Here is a 25,752-nt window from a genome sequence, read left to right on the forward strand (position 1 = left end):
AGCTAGCAGGACTGCAGTAATTATAATGATGCAGTTATACCTTTTTTTTTTTTTTTTAAGTGCTGAATCTCAAAGTATTTTGCAAAATACTTGAAGGATTACTGATCTGAGAACCAACATGATGTGCTGCTCTGCACCGTGCAGTTCTTCTTAAACACATTCCTTGGAATAAGTCATATCTTGCAGGTCTGGGTTGGCATATGTAGTACCATGTAAGATTTAGTCCCACTGATACTTGTTCAAAAGTGTTATTAGCTCTTACTGACAGAGTTGAAGGGGACATAAAATTTTTCACATTATTTTGCAAATTTAAAATATTTTTGTGTCTATCTGCATGATAGTTAACTATAATAAGAAGCATCAATCTTAATTTAGTGCCAGCTGGTGTGTTATAGATGTGATTTGCAGCCTCCAATGTCAGAAAGATTCCTTTCACTGAATTGAAATGCTTTTGAATTAGACCTGCACGCCTCACTGCCAAACCTAGGAGCTCGAAAGTCTTGACAGCACAAGAAAAGGAAAATTCTTTAAAAATCATGTGATATATTTCTTTTAAATCAGACTAACAGTTTGAGGCAATCTGATTTGCCTTACGAGTTTTGAAGATTGTGGGAACTGTCGCGTTTGTTTCCTCAGTTGGGAAGAATAGCAACTTTTTTCTGTATAAAATCAAAATGGAGATATCCTATCTCCAGGAGCTGGGGCTTCTAGAAAAATATGAAATGCTAGGAAACTTGCACTAAAAGTGAGAGAGATGGGGACCATAAACCCTTCACTAACAGGATAATATCTATGTAGACCCTTTGCTCTTCTTGCAGCAGTCGTGAATGCTGGAAGAAAGGCATATTTCTTTTGTGTTCTAGGTGCAGATGGGGAAGGTTGCACTGTGTTAAATAATGCAAAGTACCTTTGCCAGCATGGACTTGGATCTTTGGCATGGTCTCTTGTTATTGTAGGCTGTTTTGACAATCTTTCAAATGGTAGAAATGCTGTGTTTTTATATCGTTCTGCCCTTTCACGTGTTAACGTGCAGTCCTGTAGAGCTGGATTTCTGACTGGTCGGTGCTCATCTCTGATGTGATTTTCAAGGGAGTTCTGGCCCTTCTGTGTGCCATAGGAAAGGCTGAGATTTTGACTAAAGCATTCACAGAGGCAAGGAGCCCTCACTCACAGTCTCGTAGTCATCTCCTCACATCAGGAAGCACTGATGTCCCAGCTGGCAGGAGACAGCTGATGAGTTTGCACTGCTGCATCACCCTCATCTTCTCCAGATCCCCTCTTCAGACATAAACAGCTGTATTATCTAAGTCCAGAAATCCAGCCCAGTAGTCTGTCTCCAAAAACAGCCAAGAGCGGATGTACAGGAGAAAGTAGGAAGATTAGGTAAGCAAAGTGATACTTTCCCAGAATATTCTCCAACCTTCTATTAAATTGTGTCTTAAGGTCTTCTTCACCCAGAAGGAAATCTTTTGTGTTTAGTAGCCACAGATGGATTTTATTCCATGAATGCATCCCATCATTTTGTAAACCTGTGCAACCACCCCCAATGTCCTATGGCAAAGAGCTGCTCACTGCACCATCAGAGAGCTGTGTGCCTCGCTGGGTGACAGGAGCAGACTCCCTCCCTGCTCATTGGATTTCTACGTCAGTCTGAGATACATCTGTCCTGCAGACAGAGGTTTCATTGCATATGTATAGACACAGGGAGATATATTTCCATGAATGTATGTACCAGTACATGTAATTGTGGCTGCAGGGATTTGATATTTGGTTGCAGACCTCCACCTCTGTGCATGCTGCCATCATGTCATGGCTATTGGTACCTGAGCTAGTTAGATGAGCGTTTTCTTTACATGATACAGTTTTACTGATTCCACAACAAAATCAGCCTCTACTTTTCATAAGTAACAGAAGATTTGAGCATACAATGGTAGAAAGCCTACATTATTCATGTCTGGCTTTTGCTAGTGTGACTGATGGGAATTTGGAGGTGTTTTAAAATGAGGAGAAGGGTAGCTGCCTTATTAGCTAAGACTGCACAGCACAGAAAAACACTTTATCACCTTAAGAAGAAGTCTTGGTTCCTTTTATGTGTTTTGTCTAAGTGTGGTTTTCCACCAAGAATTTATTCTTCCATTGCCTGCCCAAACTTTCTCCCAAAGGCCCCGTCAAGTTCTCATGTCTACTAGGTATTTCTTAGCTCAGTTTCTGTCCCCATCTGGAGAAGGATAACTTTTCCCTTTACGTAGATATATATGGGTTCTGGGACGCTTTTTAACAAGACTGTTTCCTCTCTGAGTCCAAGGACTTTTTCATTCCCTTTGCAAGCTCCTGGGGAGTTTCATAAGACCCTTAAGATTTTTTTCTGCATGAAAGGTCCAGGCATGAGTTGCCGTCTCACAAATTGGCAAGTCAGTCCATGGGGCAAAGCTACAGAGAACATCTGCCACCCTCTTCCTCCCCCCTTCCTTTGTATGGGGCAGTTATCATAATATGAAAGATAGAATAGTGTATAGAAATATCGTTATCTATAGTGTATAGAAATATCGTTATCGTTACATGGTGCCTCTAAATACATATACAAACATGAATTAATATATATGTAGATTTTATGTATGGGCATACTTACATAATACAGGAGCAAGTTTTTGTCTATGTTTAGAATGATGCCAGTGTAGCTATTACAGAAAAAATTATGCCTGTCACCAACACCTTGCACATGTCCTCCTGGTTTCTATGGTTCTTTCAGTCCCCAAATCCTTACACCCATGTTCCTGCCCCCTTCAATCCAGCAATGTCCCAATCCTGACTTTCCTCTTCCCTTTCCTCATACCAAGGGCAAAATATATGCAAGTGGTTCCCACTCTAGTTTTACGGTGTTCCTTTTTTTTTTCAGTGACGCTTCTGGTACTGTGAGAGCAGGGGCAGGAGGACTTCCCAGAGCTTTGCCTTCCATTCAGGAGAGGTGTTCAGGCTGCTCAGCGCTCAGGGCAGTGCAGATTTGGGGGGTAACATGCTGGGCCCTCAAGAAATCTCTACAGAGAGGCTTTGAAAAGTCTGCAGGCGGCATCAGCCCCAAGTGCCTCTGTATTCCCAGCCCAGCCCGGGCTTTCCCTGGAGGTGTGCATGTCGTGCAAGTGTACAGCGTATGCGTGCCTCCAAGCAGTTGATATTTCAGACCTATCAGTTACATTTTCTGTTGCAACCCTAAACCGTTGTTTTTTCCATTCACTTGCACCATGTACAATTAAACTTGAATGAATAATTACCACTTTCTACTCAGTGAGCTACTGTTAATAGGGATGGAGTGTAGTACATTAATCTCTGTATTTATGAGAAAAGACACCTTGTTTTGGAGAATCTGGTTGATTTTGTTTTCATTTAGTGCGTTCCTTAGCACATTTATAACAGGCAAATGAGACTCAGAAGCGTGTGTGGGAAACATCAAATTCAAGAACCCTTAAACTCTTCCAAGATTTTATTCTTTCTGAAGAGAATAAACCACAATGTAAGAGGAGATTATAACTTCACCATTCAAATCCAGTGACTGGTGGCTCATGGAAGTGTGAATAGGTTCAGTTCATCGCATCCCAGCCTTTCTGAGGGGCCCAGTGCAGTTCCTTGCCTCACTGAACTGAAGACAGTGAGAAGGTCTTCTCAGGTTTATGAATAGTGATTTCGTTTATCCGTGGTTTGGGTACACATTCTGAAACACCATCGTGCAGGGTTTCAGAGTGAGCATCCACTCCTTTCAGCCTTTTGGCTTAAATTAACTATATATTACCTTAAATTTGGAAAGAAAACAAGTCTTTTGCTCACATTTCAGTGGAAAAATCTTAATAGTCCCTATTATTGAATTCTGTCTTTTTAACGAGGCTCTGTGGCTGCTGAAAGCAGGACTTAATTCTATCCTGTGTCCACCTCAGAGAGCAAATGCATTAAGCAGTTTTGTGCATTTCAGAAATGGTCTATTTTCTATAAATTATGTAACTGTGCAGAGTATGTCTGTAAACCAGGTTTTGAACTGTGGGTATAGACAAGGACAATTAACTGCAAAGGGTAATTTCAAAAGAGTACATTAGATAAATTATATGTTACTAGCAAATGGTCTGTGATAAGGAGAGCATTTTAAAGCAACTTGTTTCATAAATTATACCAGCTGTATCATGTATTACAGTTAATTTTAATTACATCAAAATATGTAGAATTAAAAGCAGTTCAATGAGAATGCAGTTATAACCTTTCTAAGGGATGATTCTGCTATACAGACTTTTGTTAGAAAATAAAAACAAGGCAATGAAGATAAGGACTTGCACTCCTTATTTTACTGTACATGAGAAATGCTAGAAATGTTTTACTGGATGCAATACCTAAAGCAGAAAGGAAAATAGAGAAATAGAGCCTCTGACCCCAAAAAGTAATAAGGTTGGATAAATTATTACTCTGGTCTGTGTTCCCGAAATAGAGCCGAGTGAAATGTTACAAGTTCTTAAAAGAGGAAATATTGAGATGTATTACCTTTTTTATCCCAAAACTATAAAATCACTAACCTTCTCCAAGGGGCTGCTTGAGGTACCTGAAATCAATACCACCACTGACTGATTGATTTTAGATTCCTTTTAATAACTGCTAAAATAAAGAGCTTGGATGTCATTGGGGTCTGAAACAAAAAATGCCCTTTGTACCATGGTTTCTGCTTCAGGATTTGAGGTGTCAGCCACAAACCACATGCCATGGCCCTTGCCCAGCCCATGGCTGGCATGTGGCCAGGCAGCAAGAGGCAGCTTTTGGATGCTTCAAGGTGCTTTTTGCTGCTGCCAATACTTCTTCTCAGAGCAAACGTAGGGTCCAAACCTGAAAGCATATCTCCAGCCTGCATCCGTGCTGGTGTTTTGGTTGGATCAGGAGAATGATTTTGAATCTGATGTCCTGATCCTCCCCACGTGTCCTGCTTTGGTGTGTATGCATGGTGGCTGCCTGGGGGTGTGGGTTCCTTGCAGAGGACAGAAAACTGGGGGATGTGGAGGAGCAGGAATAATGCATTTCCACCTGTGGTGCGTTGACCCTGGCTGGATGCCAGGTCCCCACCAAAGCTGCTCTGTCACTCCACCTCCTCAGCTGGCAGGGGAGAGAAAATATAATGGAAGGCTCGTGAGTCGAGATAAGGACAGGGAGAGATCACTCAGCAATTACCGTCACAGGCAAAACAGACTTGACTTGGGGAAAATTAATTTGATTTATTACCAATCAAATCAGAGTAGGGTAATGAGAAATAAAAATTAAATCTTACAACACCTTCCCCCACCTCTCACTTCTTCCCAGGCTCAACTTCACTCCCAATTTCTCTACCTCCTCCCTCAGCAGCACAGTGAGACAGGGAATGGGGGTTGTGGTCAGTTCATCACATGTTGTCTCTGCTGCTCCTTCCTCCTCAGGGGGAGGACTCCTCACACTCTTCCCCTGCTCTGGTGTGGGGTCCCTCCCACAGGAGGCACTCCTCCATGAACTTCTCCAATGTGGGTCCTTCCCACAGGCTGCAGTTCTTCACGAACTGCTCCAGGGTGGGTCCCTTCCACAGGATACAGTCCTTCAGGAGCAGACTGCTCCAGCGTGGGTCCCCCCAAGGATCATAAGTCCTGCCAGCAAACCTGCTCCAGCGTGGGCTCCTCTCCCCACAGGGCCACAGGTCCTGCCAGGAGCCTGCTCCAGCACAGGCTTTCTGCGGGATCACAGCCTCCTTTGGGCATCCATCTGCTCTAGCATGGGGTCCTCCATGGGCTGCAGATGGATATCTGCTCCACCGTGAACCTCCATAGGCTGCAGAGGGACAGCCTGCCTCACCATGTCTTCCCCATGGTATCCAGGGGAATCTGTGCTCTGGTGCCTGAAGCACCTCCTCCTCCCCCTCTTTCTTCACTGACCTTGGTGTCTGCAGAGCTGTTTCTCTCACTCCTCTCTCCTGGTTGCTCTCCTGCAGTTTTTATCCCCCTTTTCTTCAATACATTATCCCAGAGGTGCTACCACTGTTGCTGATGGGCTTGGCCTTGGCTCGCAGTGGGTCTGTCTTGGAGCTGGCTGGCATTGGCTCTATTGGACATGGGGGAAGCTTTTAGCAGCTTCTCACAGAAGCCACCCCTGCAGCCCACCCACTACGAACACCTTGCCACGCAAACCCAATACGCCACCCCTTGGAGCTCTTCTGTCCATAGGACTGGAGTACAGCTAGTCCAAAGTCCTCAAAATGTGCAGGTCCTCAGCATCAGCTGTTCTGCTGCACTATGTACTGATGTTGAAATAGCCTTCAGGTGTAATTTTCACATCTGGTTGAATTTATTTATACATGCGGATGTCTAAGGTGTTAATCCCTTTCTTACTCAGCAAACATTTAAATACAGACTTAAGCATAAGCTTCTACTTAAGTGGATGTGTTTGGGTTTAGAACTAGACTTCTGGATGTGTTTAAGTTTTAGAGCTCGTTATTAAAAGTCTCGGGGTGGGGGGAGGATGGGTTTTTCAAAAGGGGTGTTGCCACTCACAGTGAATTAAAAATGTTTAAACAGCCTTTAAAATGTGATCCTTGGGCCCTGGAAGCTGGCTCTTGCACAACACGGCAAAGCCATGGTGATGTGGGAACCTAGATGTCATAAGGTTTTGGTAAGGGCAGGGCTCCTAACTCCCTTAGGAACAGACCCTCAGAAATATTCAATCACCTGAATATCAGTTAAGGCCTTATTATATTCAGGAGCCTTTGAAAAATCCATTACTTGCATCTTCAGCTACAAGACGACCTTTACAATCTGGCTCTTAGGCTTTGTGACACTTCACAGAGCAATCTATAAATGCCTTAAAAACCTGGGGCTACTTCTAAGGCTGCTCAGGTACCTCAGATACTTTTAAAACTTTTGCCCTTATTAGTTTTCACAGTCGGGAGCTTATGTTAGAATAATCAGAAGCATAAGATGGTTTGGGAAGAAATCATTTGTGTGCTAAAGAACACTGCATAAGCATTGCCTTTTAACAAATTTGTCCTGCTGTTTTTCAGGTAAAGGTGATGTGTTTGGTGATATTTTCTGGAAGGAAACCAGTCTGGCCCACGCATGTGCGAATGTACGGGCTCTGACATACTGCGATTTACATATTATTAAACGAGAAGCCTTGCTTAAAGTGTTGGACTTTTATACTGCTTTTGCGAACTCGTTCTCAAGGAATCTCACGCTCACCTGCAATTTGAGGAAACGGGTAAGGCCACAGCTCTTGTTTTCCCCTTTCTCTCACCAAGAGATTGTGCACTCTTGCAGTCTGTTTGCAGTGTTTAACAACCCCCAATTTACTCTTGATGTTTTCAGGTCATTGCAGATTAACTGGCCTTTCAATAAATGTTGTCGCTGTTTGTTAACGATGGCTCAATAAAAGTTACCCATAGATTTGCAGCTCTGAGAAGTAGTCCTAGCAGGGTGACATAGGAATTGCATTTCTTTTCCTTTTCTTCACAGATGCTGTTTTTTGCCTTTTTTTTTTCCCCATTGCATAATGTATGAAGTTATATTTTATAGTCTGATATAATACTGATTCTGGATTCCTCGGAGCGGAGGTTTTGTCTCTCACATGCTAAGATATAGGTCAGAGGGCAGTCTGATGGATCTGCATGGCATAGACCAACTGAGAGAAATTTATTGAAGTTAAATAAATAAAATGTACTCAGCAAAAGTATTGTATTAATACCTGCTTCTCTCACTTGCCTAGTTTAGAATTTTAATATGGCAAGGTTAATAAAGCTTGGTAGCAATTTTACATTCACAGCTCACTTCTTAACCCCCCCCCGCCTATTTTATAATCAATCAGCAGTGCTCACTATCCATTAGTCCTTTCAAAGAACATTCCATCTCAAAATTAATTAGCTATAAGGACGTATCTTGAAAACAGGTTAAGGGATTCTTTAATTCGCATTGCGGCTGCAAAATTTAATCTTTATGATGGTATTTTTAAGACTGATGAGGGTTATATAAATTTCATTTGCATAGAGAAATCTCATAGCAATGATTTATAGATTATTGAGCATTAACTGTGATCCTCTAGCTGCTGAGACACGTTTTTCTGCAGCTGTACCTGGGGCATCTCACCTGATGATGTACCAAAGCTATCGCAGTATTTCACAAGACAATTTCAGCCTCCCCAGTAACAGGAGTTCAACACAGCTAGAATTTTACTTTTCTGAGTCTAGTTTCTCTCTAGCCACTGGAGCATCTTACTAATGCTTCTTTCAAAGGAGTTAATTTTTAGTGCCTGCCTTGTGCTCGTTAATATACCAAGTATGGCACGGAATATCCATGGCAAAAAGCAGATGTAATGGCATTACAGTCCCCCTCTCTCTGTGCTGGAGCCTGAAAGAGCTGAATTGTAATCAGGTTTGGTTCCAGCTTGTCAACTTACCTCTGACTTGAAGCTTGTTAACTCTGCTTCAGACTTGAAGAAGGTCTTTAGGGTTTGAAAGCTTGTTTGGAGTTTCTAGCTTATCGCTTCTCTGTTGATAAGATGTCCTCCAAGCCTTGACTTCAGCATCCTCCCCTTGCCATCTCGCCTACCTGTGACATGCCACCAGCTACAGTCCCTCAATGTCAATTCTGCTCAAGCATTGCTGATGGTGATTTCATGGGACAAGATAATGCCACATACATTGTGCCAAAATGTATTCTTTCCTTCTTAAAGCTCTGAGCTTGTCACTTCAGCAAGCTTCCTGGGACTCCCCTTCCCCCACTAGCCATGACCAGGTTGTGTACAGCAAAACCACAAACAGATCTTTTCCTGACAGGTCAATGTGCTGGAGTTCAGCTCCATAGGCCAGGGATGCATATGGGGAATAGCCTCCTGGCTGGGTTTTCATGGATGTTTTTCTCTCCCACACACCTTTTTAAAGGAAAATTGATTCCCCTGCAGGGCCCCGCCATAGGGAGTCGCCCAGGTGGAAACGCTCTTGGAGCTCAGGTCCCCAGTACATCTGCTGTATAGCTCAGTGTTAGGTACATGGACTTTGCCATAGGGGCAGTGACTCAGAAAAAGAAGGAACAGCACTTCTAAAGAAACGTTGGATTTTGTGGAAGGAAAAGAAATGTTGGTTAGGTGCGTATGTGGGCATTACGTGAGAGTGGATGGAGAGTCAAAGGAAGGTCATGTCAATGTGGTACATGCAGGGTGGAGTTGATTTCACCAAAAGCTTCATGATGATGTCCAAGCTAGTGACCAGTCACCTTTATACCCATGAGGAATGGTTCCTCCTAAAGGCAATCATCTGGCCCCTCTTCAGTGCCCAGTCTGGGATGGGAATATCATCCTCTTTCTGTTGACTTTTAAGAGAGTCCTTGATCGCTAATTTTTAAATACCTAGGGTACATGAGATGAACTCCACCTATGATGGCTCCTACAGTTTTACTCAAAAACTATTTTGGGAAAAGTCTTACTTCTAGTATTGCAGTAAGATGTGCTGAGCCGGAGCCTGCTTTGCAGAAATTCTGGATATTGTTCCTAAGCACAAAATAGATCAAGCTACTTTCAACACCAGGGACACAATTCTGTTACGTAAAGTTATTCAGGGGATTGTTTTGAACCTCATATCTGCTGAAAGTATACGTGATTCCCTGTTGGGCACAGAAGTGTTTCACGGTGAGTTCATCTCTTAGGAAAGGCGGTGCCATCCAGGACAGTTTCATCGGGTGAACAGAAAGCAGTTGTTCAGGCAATGAGACGGGGCTGACAGAGCTGCACTGTACTGCGGCAGTTTGTGCTGGAGTCATGTAATCTAAATGGAAAGAAAATCATTGTCTCCTTTAATTGATTTCAGTAGAAATATACTTAGCACTTTTTTTGCGTAGTCATCACTCGTAAGGTTTGACATTTAATTATAACAAAAATACACTCCTTGCGGTTCTGAGCTCAAGAAAATGGATGTTCTCACTGTCAAAAATATATAGACAGAATTGTTCTTTCATCAGGTCTGCTCTTTGAAGTATACATACATGTATGTGGATGCACACACACATACGTTTGTGCTTTGTCCCTCAACAAGCACTTAGGTATAGTCCATAGACTGCAAAACAATTTAGATGTTCAAAAGGCTAATAAATTAATAGTAGTACTGAGCACAAAAGGTTAGTTCCACATGACAGGGGAGAGAAAGTCATGCTGAAGTGGGAAAATAATGTTTTCTCACTCCCAAATAACATTTAGAGCCCTGGCATGTTGAATGACCTACTTAAGGCATCTGCTCAGCATGCTATTATCAACTCTGGATTTTTGTTTTCTTTTTTGTGTGTTAGGTAGCTTAGCCATCACGCTGCATTTATGAGCCCATAAGGTGAGTGTGCCTGCTAGCTTTTCAACCTGCAGTCATCTCTCCTGCCCAGCGTGGCGAGGTGACTTTTAATTTGTAATTGCAAAGTATTGCAGCGTATCATGTTTCGTGCTCTGAAATCTTTATGGCACATCTAACATCACTAATGCACACTCCAAGGCAGAACCAGGACTTTGAACTTTTTTTCCAAAGAGGGAAAAATAATTAATCTGGAAAGATATTCTTTAAAATCACAATGAGATTACATAGCTGCCTCTGAAGGCTGAAAGTTATAAAGTGGTGTTTAGCATGAGTCTTCAAAGAGTTAATTACTGCCTTCTGATGTTGGAAGAGAATATTAATAATATCTTATTCATTAAGTGCCTTTCAAGATTTCACACAGCTGGAGGAGGGCCTCTGTGCATTTTAAGTCATGGAGCTTGGCCTGAGGAGGGGAGCCAAGACAGGTTTCTTGGAGGCTCAAATCTGTATAAATATATGTACATTTTATCGATGGTCGAGATTCAGGAAGGAAGTCCCACATGAAGCTACCAAATGCGTTCCCACAGAAAACAAGTGTTCAGCTGAAATATTTTTAAAGCTTTTTTTTCCCTTTTCTCATCATTTGCACCAGCTAAGGCACCATCTCCAGCTAACCGCTAGACCAACACAGTCTTATGCAAGTGCAAGAAAAAAATCAAACCGAAATTTTGGCCCTCCTGAAATCACAGCTAAAATTCTCCTGTGCTTCAGTAAAGCAGATTTCCCCCCCAGCTTTTAAGGTACACGGCCACATACTGCTTTTTTCTAACATGAGCAAAATGAGCTGTGTTAAAGAACTGAGTCAGGGGCAGCCAGGGAAGAGGACAATTCTCCGTATAGGACCTCTGGTGCATTTACTCCTGGAAGGTGTGCTGGAGAGTGAGCCAAGGAGATGTAAGAAGAAAGAAGTGCCTTTAAGGCAGTGAAATACCGTCTGGAGAGGCTTGTTTCTTTTCCCTGTGATGCTCTTAAAGCCAGGAACAACACTGTGAGCGACTGATGTTATCTAATTCTTTCAGCACAGTGTGAATCTCTGAGGCTTTTTAGCGGGTGAGGCTATCAGACTGTCTTAACACACATGCCCTGTTTTTCTTTCTATTTCAGATTAGAATAATTTCTTTTTAAATTGGCTTTCTGTTTTGCTTGAGGTTTTAACGAATCACATGTTATTTCTTGACTGAATCACTTGTCATTTCTGTGTCACATAGTTTTTTGAAAAGCTTTATTTTAATTTGAATTCTGCGTTCGTGTCTCCTAAAAGTGAAAGTTGTACCGAGGTTCATATAGGATCCCCCTTCTTTTCATTTTTAAGACTGTCCAGATGGCATGCTGTATTAGTGAGTGTCCTGATGCAGAAGCAATGTCAGAGGCAGAAAGCATTGCTCTGCGTATTGGCCCTTGCTCCTGAAGGTTGCACGTGTTCTGGTGAACCTGAGGACTTTCACAGGTTTTGAGCTCTGAAAGCCATTCACAGTTACGGCAGCTTAATTCAGAGCTGTCTGCACTTTGCCAGCTGGTGCTCACGCTCAGTCTGGATCAGTTGTGGGGAGTGACTTGCTCACATAGGAAGGGATCAGAGCATCGTCCTTGGGTAACTGACAAACAGAAATCTGTGGGTAACTGGAGCAGGATGTGCTGAGCACATCTTCTGCCCAGTGGTCTGTCTGCACTGTCAGGTCCATCATTCATTTTCACCTTTTTTCAGTCTATTGTTGGGAGCTTTCTCCATGTGGGACAGCAATGATGGCAAAAAATATCTGGGAAGAAGAAGTTTTTCCATCATTATTAACGAAGAGAAGCAGTGGAGAAAAACATGCTGCTTAGGGAGCTGCTGTGACTAATAGTGTAGATCAGCTGGTGGAGGCTTCAATGAGGTCCTGGACTCCTGCCTGTCCTGTGATAGGGAATGTGCCCACCCCCAGGCTGGTACTCAGTCCTCATCCATGGCTCACTCTTTTCTTTCGCATGTGCAGCTTATTCCCCTGCTGGTTTGAGCCAGTGGCAAGGTTCCCAAGGGAGTGCAGGATCAAGCCTATGGAACGGCAGATCCAATGGATCAATTTTTCTTATGGCTTATATGGCCAGAAGGTTTTTGGCATGACTTAACTTAGAGTTTGTTTGTAACTCAATGGCTTGCTTAATTCTACTGAAAATTAATTTGATCAACTTCTTGATGGCAACGTGTATGGCGTGTTTCCTTTCCCTGCCTTTATCTTTTTGAAGGCTCAAAGCATCTACAGGCTAATACATCCTGCTGCTTGCTGCCCCTGGCCAAGGCAAGGGGACAGAGAGGGGTTCCCGAGCCAGGCATGGTGACACTCCTCTTCACTTCTCCAAGGCAAAACGCAGAGTGACGTTAGTCACAGCTCCTAACTGTGCTGCCCATGACGTTGTGTTTGAGTGTTTACAGCTCTTGCTTCATTACTGCAGTAACAGGCAACCCTCTTGTGACCATGGCAAAGGACACCTCTCAGGTGTCTAAGCCAAAGGTCTCACCTTTAACTCGTCCTCACGTGTAACTCCAGCAAAAAGTAATGTACCTCATTCCCTTTCTTTTTTTTTTTGGCCTTTTTTTGTCTTTTTTTTTTTTTTTTTTCTCCCAAGCAATAAGGCTAGCTCAGTTTGGGCATAAGGGGGGAATTTACCTCCTCATGCTCCCACTGTAGAGCTCCTAGACTAGCCTTGCCTTTAATTTCACCAAATTCCTTTCTCCATCTTGATATGAGAAGGGAAAGATTGTTTTACATTGTCTCAAGATGCTTCTGCCCCTTCCTGTTCCTCTCTGGTCTTTAGTTATCTGGTTTTTCTTCTTTTATATGAACATATTGTCCCAGAAAATGCAGTCCTGTAGCTATAGTTTAGCTGTAGCGATGGTTTAGCATGATTACACAGCAAATAAGTTATACCCTCAAAAATCAATATGGTTTTATTTTGTTCACATCTTAGCAGACTGTGCAGCCTCTGTTATGCTTGAGGAAGCTTTCACTTAAGACAAATATTTTATTAATTTTTATTGTTTGGATTCATTGCCTTCACAGCTATCTCCAGATATGTTGATATTCTATTGCAATATTTCCTAAAGGATTGTTTCACCGATTTAGACCTAGTACCACCTCTGATGGTGTTGAGACTTGTACATTGAATGTGCATGGGACAGAAGAGCCCACTTCAAACATTCAAACAACATGGTCTTATCCAAACTGCCAATTGACAGTGGTCACTGGCCGGTCCATGCCTGGGAATTTCTTGAGAAACTTCTAATGGGTCTGCGCCAAACACATGTGAGGAATGGAGAAATTCCTCATGTATTTGTAGCTGTGTGGTTACAGTCCATGCTACACCTTCTGCCATCGAGAGACCCATGCAGTTCCTTCTGAGTGAGGATTACAGATCTGAGGCTAGAGGTTTTTTTCTGCAACTCTTCCCTTCCACCTCCTGCTCCCCTGAGCAATTCCTTGTGTCTTTGTGCCCTCTTCGGGGGCATGGGGATTTTTGAGTTTGAGGCAGTCAAAGCAAGGAAGTTAGTCCTTGGAGGACCGTGCATGACTTTGTTAGGTAGAAGAGGAGCATAAAAATTCAAAGAGAAAGCTGCAGCAGTATTAACTTCACCCCTCTGTGCCTCTCTGCCAGACGGGATGGGACAGCTCTCTGAGCAGAGCAATTGCTGTAAAAGCTGTTGGTGGGTTTGCTTTTCACCTTTGCCTTTAGACTGCAGGCAGATGCAGAGATTAGCCAACGCACTATCATCTCTAGTAGTATTTCAGAGTCACATTAATCCCACAGGGTACCAGCAGGACTCTATTCTATTCTGAATATAATCTCTAAATTAAGTGCCTTCCTCAGCCATCCTGGCCATCCTTCTGTAGGAGCGAGAGGCAAAGCACCACCAACTCTGTTAAAAGCAGGACTGAGCCCGATTCCAATAATCCTTTGGCATTGCAGAGGTATACTTATCTTTTCCTGGACATGTAGCTTCTCTGCCTAAATCTAAATCAAAAGGACATTTGATCTTGTTTGTCAGGCCATTATTTTACTGTTGCATTTTGTTGAGAAATGCAAGGCAATTTAACATACTTTTCATTCAAGGATCTTTGAACAGTCTGGTATGGTTGCAGAAAAAAATTATGTGTGCTGATGCGCTGCTTTCTGCATGTAGGGACTCGGCAGCTGTTATAAAAGGCACTCTGCTGATTTACCCCAGTGAAAGGTACGAGCATCTCTTCTTCAAGCAGGCAATGCAAACTGGGTGATTTATTTGTGTGTGGGAAGACGATTAAACAGGAAATGTCGGGGATAGGCAGCGCCCATAGGAAAACAAAAGTCTAAACTGGCTATGTTAGAGTGAAGATCCAGATTGACAATGATTTGCTGTTGTGCTTTTTGTGAATTAATACCATTTTCTTGTTTAGAAAGCTGTCATAGTTAAGAGACTTCCCTTAGTTGACTCAGAAAGCCTTCTGCAGGCCGTCTGCTAATATCGATTCAGGGCAGTGTTGCTTGCACAGGACTTGAATGATGATAAAAAAATAAATCAAAGGTTCACTATTTTTAATCTTGTAAATATTAAAAAATAAATATTTTGTGTTCACCTCCCCTCATCGATTAGAATTGATACTTTTAATTTCTTCCAGCTGCTAGGGAAGGGGAGGGAATGTGCATGGTGCAATGGGAAGCAAACATTGCCATTTAATTTTTGACTGCCAGTTAAGAAGGTTTTTCTCATTACCCACCCCTGTATTTCGATGTTGTGATGAACATGGGCACCGGCAGCTCAGCCAGCAGCAGACCTGGCGGATCACCATCCCTGTCCCTGAGCTTTCCTCGTGGGCTGTTACTTTGCCAGGCTTAGTTCTGCAGCATGCTCTCTTTTGGGTAGGTGTCCTAACAAAGCCGATCTCCCCATAGCTTTTTGTGATTCTTCTGGTGCCCAGTAAGCCATGGGAGTATTACAAATGCATTTGTGTTACTTCTGAGAGTAGCCAGTTTATTTTGTGATGACCTCAATGTACCTTGGAGCTGCCACTGCTGCAGGAGGTTCCCTGCTTGTGGGCCACCTCCGTTACATAGAACTGTGCCTAACGCTAAGGTCACCAGGGTCCTAGCAGGTAGGGTTTGCACAGAAAGTGGGGAAGGAGGTCTGTTCTGTCATCTCACACCGCTCCAAACAGCCCAGAGAAATGGATTTCTTCTTGCATGGGCTGCTGAGCCTAATTAACATGTAGATCTACAATTTTTCTGACACAATAACCGTAAAAAAAGGGGAAAACGTTACAAAGCTGAGATGATTAATTCCAAGTGCTCTGGTTGCTTCCACTGTTGCTTCCTGGAGCTGAACACCAGATGGTTTAGTGACACAGCACAGGATGACTTGCAGGTATAAAAATGAGTTTTTACACCAGACTTCTCTCTCCCCAAAACTTACTTCTGCAAGATTGGGAATGCTTTTTGCAATGCACCCAAACCTGTGGCTGGGGAAAGAGAACTTCTGCCTGTTCATTGGGATCATATAAATGGATTCCTGTAGGCTTCTCAAGGAGCAAACAGGGCTTTAGCATTCCTCCAAGTGGGAGTTTTCTGGCTCTGCCCCAAATGGGATCCATTTTGTCCAATCTAGAAATGATTGGTAACAATTTCATGACTGTTTTGCACTGGAGACAGCACTGATTTTATTCTCGCCTTCGCCTCTCTGAACAGGTTTTTGCCTTGACTTGCACAAAAAGACTCCTCACCAGTTGCCTACTATAAGCCTGTACAAATACTAAATAATACTCCCTGCATAAGGTCTTTCTTTTCTGTGCAGGTATAAATTCATTCATCTATTGTTTAGCAGCACATGCTTTCCAGATGCGGTGATACCCAAACGTGCTGATTCATCATGTGATAATCATTGCAGCTGTGCAAATCCTAGATTTACCTTTCTTTGAATGCTTTTTTTGGGCTGCCTTTTACAGCAAAGAAACAGTGCATGTAGGAAAGTATTAAGTTGTATACAAAGTGCAAGAGAAACTTTGTGGAGAAGTTTGCATGAATCCCACTAGTTTCAGTTAAAAATAAACCCCAGCCTGTCACTTTCAACTTAGTGATGGCTGATTGACTGTGCCTTTTTTAATTGTCAGCCAGTTGCTGTGATTAGCAAGCTGCCTCAGTTTAGGTCCTATGCAAAGGAAGTCTGGAAGAGCAATAATTTTTTGACTAGGTGATTTACATATATGCCAGAGGTGGGCATAGCTGTCGGGAGGAACAGGGTGATTCTGGGAAGCACCTGAAATAAGCTGAGTCCCCTATTACTGCACTTTTGAGCAACTTGCTGAAAGGCAAAAATCTTCGATGTGCTTAGGAAGGAATATATATTATTAATATATGTTCTTTCCTTATATTTTTACTTCTCAGTTTTCACAGCTTAGTCTTGTTTCCCTTCCTAAAGATAGCAAAAACATAATATAGTTTTGAGATGTAAGTTAGTGTTAAATAAAGGAGCATAGTGTAAGCAGTTATAAAAGCCTGTGATTCTCTTAACTCCATTAATTAAACTGTCAGGGATCTCGTGAACTTTGGGACCTCCCGTGGGACTTTTAGGTGAATTTTAGGTTATTTTGTTAGTACTCCACAAAGCTGTCTCAGCTGCTAAAAAAGTTTTTGTATAGTGCTTCCTATCTAAGTATTTCCATTAGTCACTGTGTCTCCAGAGCCAGGGGACTTGCCTCTCTGTGTTGTGTGAGTACATACCTCTTTTGGAAACAGTCCATTGTCCTCTGTTTTTTTTTTTTTTTTTTTTTTTATTATGGACAGCACTCCTGTTACCACATGAACCAGCTTTGGCTTTTTCTGAGAGCCCAAAACACTTTGCACTCCCTTAAAAATGTGAAAAAGGGGACCTAAGCAACCAGCAGATGACAACAGCAAAGAACAGCCATTTCTAAGCAGGGTATTTCAACCCAGTCAGCTAAAATGCAGCATTTTTATTAAGATTAGCTTTGCTTTTACATTCATGCCCATCACTTGCCCCTCAGTGCACAGAAATCCAGTTTTCCTTCTCTGTGTTCCTGACTTTATCAGAGCATCTTGGCATCTCCGCACTTAATTTCTGTGTCTAGACTCTCTATTTTCACTGATTCTGCCTTCCTTTTCTGCCTGCCATTGTAATTCATCTCCCTTTTGTGTCTAAGGCAAATCCATTTTCAAATGGAACAGTTGTTAGTAGTTCAGAGCAGCTCAATTTTGAATGACCCCCATCCTTCTCCCAGGCTGTATTAGTGGTCCTCGTGAAGAAGGCTACAGTAGAAATGTAGATGGATGGACTGAATCATGCATGTTTTTCATTTGTTATTGATTGTACCTGTTTCCATTTATTAAAGGACTTAGCCAATAACCTCAAGAAGTTCTACAAAAGTACATGAAGAATAATTTACAAGCTCGACACAGCCACGCATTAATATACCAGATGCCTGACTGATCTGCATGAACCATCAGCCATAACTTAAAGTATTTGTCAGAAAGTTTGAACCAAGGCACTGTTTGCCTTGTGGTCCATCAGTAACGTGTCCTGTGAAGAGCTTCCTTCTGACCCAGTTGTGTTCAAATTCAGTCCAAAGTGTCAGATAGCTGCTAAAAGTGTAGATAAGGACTCCGCTGGGACAGAGATTGACCTTACAAAATCCCCAACAGCCTTCTTTAACCTTGCTAGCTACCTTGTGGGCAGACGCTCTTGCTCCATGGATCAGCCCTGCCCCATGGGTGGAAGATCTGGCACAGTTGCACATCTGTAGGCATCCTCTAGCATCTAAGGTGGTTGCCAGACCACACTGAGAAGAGTCATAGAATCATAGAATGGTTTGGGTTGCGAGGGATCTTAAAGAACATCTAGTTCCAACCCCCCTGCCAGGAGCAGGGACACCATCTACTGGACTGGGTTTCTCAAAGATCCATCCGCCTGGCCTTGAACGCTTCCAGGGATGCAGCATCCACAACTTCTCTGGGCATCCTGTTCCAATGTCTCCCCACCCTCACAGTAAAGAATTTCTTCCTAATATCTAATCTAAATTTACCCTCTTTCAATTTAAAACTGTTATACCTCATCCTATCACTACACTCCCTGATAAAGAGTCCCTCCTCATCTTTCCTGTAGTCCCCCTTTAGGTACTGGAAGGCTGCTGTAAGGTCTTCCCTGGAGCCTTCTCTTCTCCAGCCTGAACAGCCCCAACACTCTCAACCTTTTTTCATAGGAGAGGTGCTCCAGCCCTCTGATCATCTTCGTAGCCCTCCTCTGGACTCACTCCAACAGGTCCAGGTCCTTCTTATGTTAGGGACTCCAGAGCTGGACACAGAACTCTAGGTGGGGTCTCACAAGAGTGGAGTAGGGGGACAGAATCACCTCCCTTGACCTGCTGGCCACGCTTCTTTTGATGCAGCCCAGGATGCCATTGGCTTTCTGGGCTGTGAGCACACATTGCTGGCTCATGTTGAGCTTCTCATCAACCACCACTCCCAAGTCCTTCTCCTCAGGGCTGTTCTCCATCCATTCTCCACCCAGCCTGTATTTGTGCTTGCTTGAGTCAACCTCCTAGATGTGCCTGGACAAGGCCTTCCTGGGAAAAGGTGACTGAAGAACTGATGTCTTGTGTGGGAGGCTTAAGGTTAGCTGAATTTGTCAGACACCAGAAAAAAAGCAGAGAAAAAAACAGAGAGGATGCTTTAGCCAAAGTCTCAGAGGTCATAAGGACCACTGGGAAGCGAATGCAGCATCTGACATGAAAAGGTAGCAGGGTCAGAGGTAGAGATATGTATTTCTTCTGTCTGATGCCTCTCTGCATCCTTGCAGCAGTGTTTATCCTGTACCAGCTGGTGTTTTGTTAATTGTGTGTGCATAGGGAGTGGTGGAAAAGATACAAACAGTGTGTAAACAGGGTGCAACATAGTCATAAATGGGGAAATACGGAATCATCAATGTTATCGATTGCAAAGCCCTGTTATTTGTGCAGATACAGGGTTTTCTTACTAGCCCCAGGCAGGGAGAGGGGACAAATCAATGGAACTGACTCCAATTTTACACAAGGAGGTCATTTCTGATCACTTTTAAACCCAGATTTGCCAAAGTATACAATACTGAGGATTACAAACTAATTTGTTTGGGTCTGGAGCCATGAGATAAGCTAAGGCTGCAAAAACAGCAGGCTTGGCCCCTAAGGAACATCCTGTGTCAGTGCCTTAATACATGGATAGGAACATAAAACAGTGCTATTGGGCTTTATAGAGATCCACATCTGGAAAAGGCGTGATGGCTGTGATATAGGTGTTAGGGAAGATCACTGAGAATCACATGAAAAAAAATTGAAGGACCTTTTCCCTGAGAATAGACTAAATGCTGGGACACAATAGAATGATACCCACAACTAGGATATAGCCAAATCACTAAAATCCTCCCCAGCAGAGCCTTAGCTTATTGCCATGAAAACCCAGGGATTGATTTAATGCAGTCAGCATGTAAATGGAAAGGAAATGGCTCTTCACCGCACCATCTGTTTATCCCATCCCCATACCCCCACTAGTTAACTCTTTTGTGCTGTCTCTTTCTCTTGCTGATCCTCTTCAGAAATACATAGAAAGCTCTGCAGTCACCACTTGCCAAGTTCCTTCATCACTTCTTCTGAGGTTAGAAAAAACATCTAATGGTACCTTTGGGGACAGGCAGAGCAGTTCATCCTCCCTGGGTGTTTGTCACGTAGGCAACCTGCTGGTTTTGCCTGCAAGAGGCTCTGATACAACTAACATAAGCACCTTCATTTCTGCACAAGTAACCTTCAGGGAACAGTACGCTTCTCTTTGTGTTGAAGTTTCACATGGCTGATGCAGTATTTCCGTGCTGTTGTAGGAAGCTCACTAGTTGGTAGATAATTCTGCTCCATGCTCTTCTGGCTGTGGGTGATTTTCCTTGGCTTTCTGCCCCAGAAAGGAACAGCTCTTCACTGGTTCAGATTCGGGTACAAGGAAACATTAGCAACATCATTGAAATGGGGTCTTGTCTCTCTAGATTTTTTCATTTGATTATGCCTTAAATAGAAGGCCCCTGCTCTGCTGACAGTTATGGGTGCCTCTGAAAGACTGTAATTCCTTCAGTCTCTTGACCTAAAGCACCCTAAGGGTCAGCCCTACGCCAGCTACTTTTGACTAAAGGGAGATGCTTAGGTGAAAGTAGCACATCTTATGTCTTGCGTCTTTTCTCCTCCTCAAGGGGTTCCTCCCTACTGAAGCCCTGGCTGAGATCATATTAAAGGCAATTACAGTATGCTTCAACAGCCAGCACTCCTTACTCACATGCTGCCAACTGAGAGTTCTCAACTGGGAAAAATTTAGCTATTGTTGGTGAGATGTTTCTTTTGAAGAATCCCAGGGATACTTGTTAAAGTTATTTCACAGAGTTTTCTATAGTTAAATGAAGTAGATATTAAAAGTTTAAATAACCTTTTGGTCTACTTTCCTGTTAAATTGGGATTTCCCAATGGCTTAACTGAGTTATTTCGCACCTGTTATGCAGTGGGCTGTCCCTGTCTTTCAGTCAGTGAATGATCTGCCAGAGATGTTAATCTTTTCTGAGTCTTGATTTCAGTTTAAAAGAATTGCCAGGTCACAGTGCCAGTGGGTTTCGTTCTGGCATCTCTGAGCTGAGAAGCAGAGACGTGAGTTGCTGAATTGCCCCAGCTTATTGTCCCTTGCAGCATCGCTGTGGCTTTGTTTGCAGGGTATCCTATGGGAAAGGTAGGCACAAGGATACGTCCTGCGGTCATTTGAGCGTGGGTTTCATCCAAAAGACCTGTAAAAAGGGAGTGAGCTCTGGCAGCACTTACCTGGATTTGGTCCAGGTAGGTTCGGACTTCTCTAATATAGCAATAGGCGGTATTTATGGGTCAAGAAGGAAAAGAAGTAACTCCAAGGTAACTTTGGCATGGCTGGCTGGCTGACAACACAACCATGGTGCACTGTAAGCTTTGGGCTTGAAAGCAGCAGAGCCAGATTAAAGCAGATCTGAACAGAGCCTAATTAATCCTGCCTTTCTGCAGGGGGATGCTACTATGCTACAACAGGGGTCCTTTTGCCCTTCTTTGTGGTGGGGCATAGACATGCCCTCACTTTCAGCCCCACGAGCACTTGAAAGATCAGGACTGTGACTGGGATCTAGAAGCAGATGGGAAACAAGCAAATGACTGCCCAGCCACCAGCCTAAATCTGCTCCACTCAGGAATACCACCGTATTTTTTAATTAGCTTAAAGCTGGAGTCAGTGGCACTCCCCACCAAATTAGTCTCCACTATGAGACCTGGTTCGGGTGAGGAATGTCTGACAGTGAAAGTATAATACATTTTACCTCTTTGTTTTGTAATATGGAAAGACACAAGGTTTGAGGCCTTGGCTCTTTGAGGTACAGAGGCTGCCCAGGGTCCCTTTTGTTTGAGTCTTTTTCATATGTTCTGCCCTTTAAAATTATTTCCTCATTTCCGACTCATCACAAACAAAACCAATGGTGTTCTACATCACATGGTACTGGAAGCGCATTGTTTTAATTGCAGCTCCTGTTATAAAAGCTTTTCAATAAATTAATTATTGAATAAATATAATAAATAAATTTTCAACAAAACCTTGAAAATGATGAATTGAACAAACAGAGTAGCTGGTGGCACATTCCATATAAAACCAACATTTCTTTAAGTCAGGTAGAATGTTCTCAGTGTCAGAAGGAAGGCCAGTAGCAGGGGTGTTATCTTTCATTAGACCAGTTGATGTAGCTGGAAAAAATCAACAAGCTTTCAGTTGCAAAACACTTTTTCAGGTCTGAAGACTTGAGATTAAATTTCAGGCACTTTACAGTCTGGTACAGTAATATTTAAGGAAAAAAAAAACCACCATAATGATTCCGATTAATTTAAATTTCCACTTAAAGTAGAGAGCAGAGAATAATTCATTTTGGGAACAATTTGCAATTCTTTTGCTGATGTATTACTTTGTAAATGGAGAGTCTCTTTTAGGCATTTATTGAGACCATTTGGTCTTCAGGCAGAAATCCATAAGAGGCAGAAAAACAGAGAACAAAACACGAATTCTGCAAATCCTCTGGGCCCATGTTCAGTGTGGCTTTGTGTTGGGGATATGCAGGAATACTGGGTCTGTCACAAGTAGGGCTGGCCAGAACCCTAATTAGTTTTTTTCACAGTTTTCATTGCAATAAAATAAGACCCTCTGAAAGTTTTCGCTAAATAAACAGAGATAGTTCTGCCCACCTGCCCACCCATCTTCCAACACAAGCTTGAACAGCAGTAAAGCTGACCTGGTCTGGATTTAATTTTAGCAATTAGCTTCAATTACAGTTGAGCCCTCCCAACTATTTGAAATCCAGGTCTGCATTTCCCAGACTGGACAGTAGTGAAAGGAAAGTCCATTATTATATTAATAGTTGTATTTTCCTTTATTGTATCTCTTTCTATATTTAATCTTCTTGCGGTATGGCTTTTCCTACTAAGGGGGCTCTGGGCTGGAGACCTTCGTTCTGTCCCTCATTTATCCCCTGAGAAGCTCAATGACCCTGAGCAAGTGATGTGACCTCTCTGTGCCCTGGTTTTGGCGTCTGGCAAGAGGCAGCAACACGAATTCTGCTTTCTCCAATGCAGGGAAAGAAGAGTGGTAGATTAGTACTGCATATTATTATTGATGATTGATTTTCTGTTCCAAGTTAAATCAGGCTGAAGAGCAGCTTAAAAAGTCTTTTGGCACTCTTCCCCGTCCCAGAGAGCACCATTTCTGCAGTCTGCCCCAAGCTCAAACCACCCCGCTGTCATCTGGAGCCTTTGAACTATCTTTCTCTATTTATGCTCAGAAGCGTATCACTGTGAGGAGATACTGCACTGGGCAAAGCGAAGGCTGCTTTCTTTGAGGAGTTTCTTTTTTTAAATCATCCGTAATAGAATGCACAGACCATAACTCATCTGCACCACAGCAAAGCCTGAATCAATTGACAGTGCTGCTTACTGACATTTCATTAGGCCAATGCCAATAGGAGATATTGATCCAATGGCCAATGCAAGTTTGCAAGGACCAGACACGCCTGATCTATCTGGAAACTGTCCTCCTGAAGGGGCACTGTTTTGCAATGTGAAGTCAATAGGAAGCTCCCTTTCCACTCCTAAACCCTTGGGTTCCTAATGGTAATGTGCTGGCAGGATTGGTGGTGGCAACATGGTCTAAGTGGACCCCTTGGCGGTATGTGTCACCAGCCATTTACGTCAGTGTGGAGTCCTAATAGTCATGGGATGGTTTTGTTGTGGTAGTTAGATGCCATCTTTGCTGGGGATCTCCTCCAGATCCAGTGGAAGACCTTGGGTCTACCAAGCTTGGGTTTTTAGCCTTCTGAAGGGCTCCTCTTTCCCAGGGTCTGGAAGTCCACCACAGTCCTTATAAGAACCTCAGCTTCCCTTCTTGCAGGAGCAAGAAACATCTGCAAGATGAAAGGAAAGAAATTCCAGAAAGGAAAGAAAGTCCAGTGTTAGAAATCTGCTATTCTCTCTGCTTCAGTGCCAGGCAAAGAAGTAGGAGAAGTATCTCCCCTGCCCTTTGTTCCCTCAGATAACTGCTCCAGTAAGGAAGGGAGAGGAAGGAGAAGGAGGAGAAGGAGAATGAGAGATGAGTGCTTGATACTCTCCATTGACAGCACATCTGCAAGAGGGAGAGATTGGTAGAAAGAGGCAGAGAGCAGGAGGAACCATTTCGTTTGCTTACCCCCCAAGTGACCAACCCAGGCTAGACTTGTTTACATGAAAAAGTTGTTATGGAGTAAAGAAAGGCATGAGTTTCAAATCCCTAAGTGGATAAACCTAACCAGGGAGAGGGAACAAGAGTCCCCATGAGACACTACTCAGTAATAGTTATGTTGCAACAGTTATCCCAAAATTGCTCTCTGCTCAATTTCTCCATGTTTAACTGTCTCTGTGTTGTATACAGAAAACAAATTAGGCCTTGATTCAGAAAGTATTTCAGATCCCCAGTGCAATTTAGTCTTTGTATTGAGTTCAATGTAAGATTTAGGGTCCTGAAAGGGAATTAGGAGGCTAAAGCTGGATTTTATTGCCCCCGTAGGAGGGACTGTGTGTCTTTGGATCATGGTCACAGTTCAGGCTGCTCTGAGGCCACACAAATCAATATTCCTGGCTGCAACGCACTGACCCTAAACTAGGCCAGCCAGCAATAGGCCCTGGTTGAAAATTCATAAATACAGTAGCCTTGTTGGTTTATTGTTTAAAATAAATTCGTCTGTATGTGGAAGGTGCCTCTTGTGGTCTTCTATAGTGTTGGAGAAATAAGTCTGAATCTGGCTATTCTGGAACATGCTGAGGCCTCTGCTGTTCGGTTAAAACAAAGAAAACAGAAAATAGTGTGGGCAAAGCAGCAAAATACAGTGATCAGCTTCAATTCCAGAGTCTTGTTTAAAACCACAGCAAAGCTCCCCACTTGCAAAGGTGCACAGTGCCCTTCTTCAGCATCCCTTTCCAAGCAGAAGCATGGAGCCCAACAGGCACGAGATATAACAGCTAAGCCTGCAGGACCAGAAAACCCATGTGTTTTCCCATGGGGTACAAAGAGAAGGAGGTGTCTCTAAGGGCTGAATATATGGGCAGGAGGTGCTCAGGTCAGGGCGGCTGGAGGAACCGAAGAGCGCCTGAGTCAGGAGACTGAGCTGCTCTCAAAAAATGCTTGTGGTTGGTGTAAACGTGCGCAATTGTGCAAACAGAGTAAGAGGCTTTGGCATTTCTTCTGGCAATCTGACTCTTTAGCTCAGCGCTTGCTTAGTTAAACGTGTAATCACACCATTTTGAAGGATCACTACCCATCACTCAAGCTAAACGATTTGGCTTGGTGGATTGAGAGCTGGCTGCGTGACAGGACTCAGAGGGTTGTGGTCAGTGGCACGAAGTCTAGTTGGAGACCTGTAACCAGTGGTGTCCCCCAAGGGTCGATACTTGGTCCAATTTTGTTTAATATATTCATTAATGACCTGGATGAGGGAACAGAGTGTATCCTCAGCAAGTTCGCTGATGATACCAAACTGGGAGGGGTGGCTGACACTCCAGAGGGCCAGGCTGCCATCCAGCGTGACCTGGACAGGCTGGAGAGCTGGGCAGAGAGGAACCTAATGAGGTTCAACATAAGCAAGTGCAGGGTCCTGCACCTGGGGAGGAAGAATGCTAGGCAGCAGTATAGGTTAGGGGTGGACCTGCTGGGAAGTAGTTCTGAGGAGAAGGATTTGGGGGTCCTGATAGATGGTAAATTGTCCATGAGCCAGCAATGTGCCCTTGCCGCCAAAAAGGCCAATGGAATCCTGGGCTGCATAGGGAAGAGTGTGTCCA

At 43.3% G+C, this 25,752-nt stretch overlaps 1 protein-coding gene across 1 annotated transcript in view; it reads left to right on the top strand.

The window, feature by feature from the left end:
- KCNH5 (potassium voltage-gated channel, subfamily H (eag-related), member 5) overlaps positions 1-25,752 on the top strand; it is a 150,464-nt gene that overhangs the window by 112,842 nt on the left and 11,870 nt on the right. Inside the window, exon 9 of the mRNA XM_009891202.1 lies at positions 7,043-7,239. Coding sequence (XP_009889504.1) covers positions 7,043-7,239 — 197 coding nt within the window. The remainder of the gene's footprint in view (positions 1-7,042; positions 7,240-25,752) is intronic.

Source organism: Charadrius vociferus, unplaced genomic scaffold (assembly GCF_000708025.1).
Source record: "Charadrius vociferus isolate BGI_N301 unplaced genomic scaffold, ASM70802v2 scaffold308, whole genome shotgun sequence".
NCBI classification, from domain to species: Eukaryota; Metazoa; Chordata; class Aves; order Charadriiformes; family Charadriidae; genus Charadrius; species Charadrius vociferus.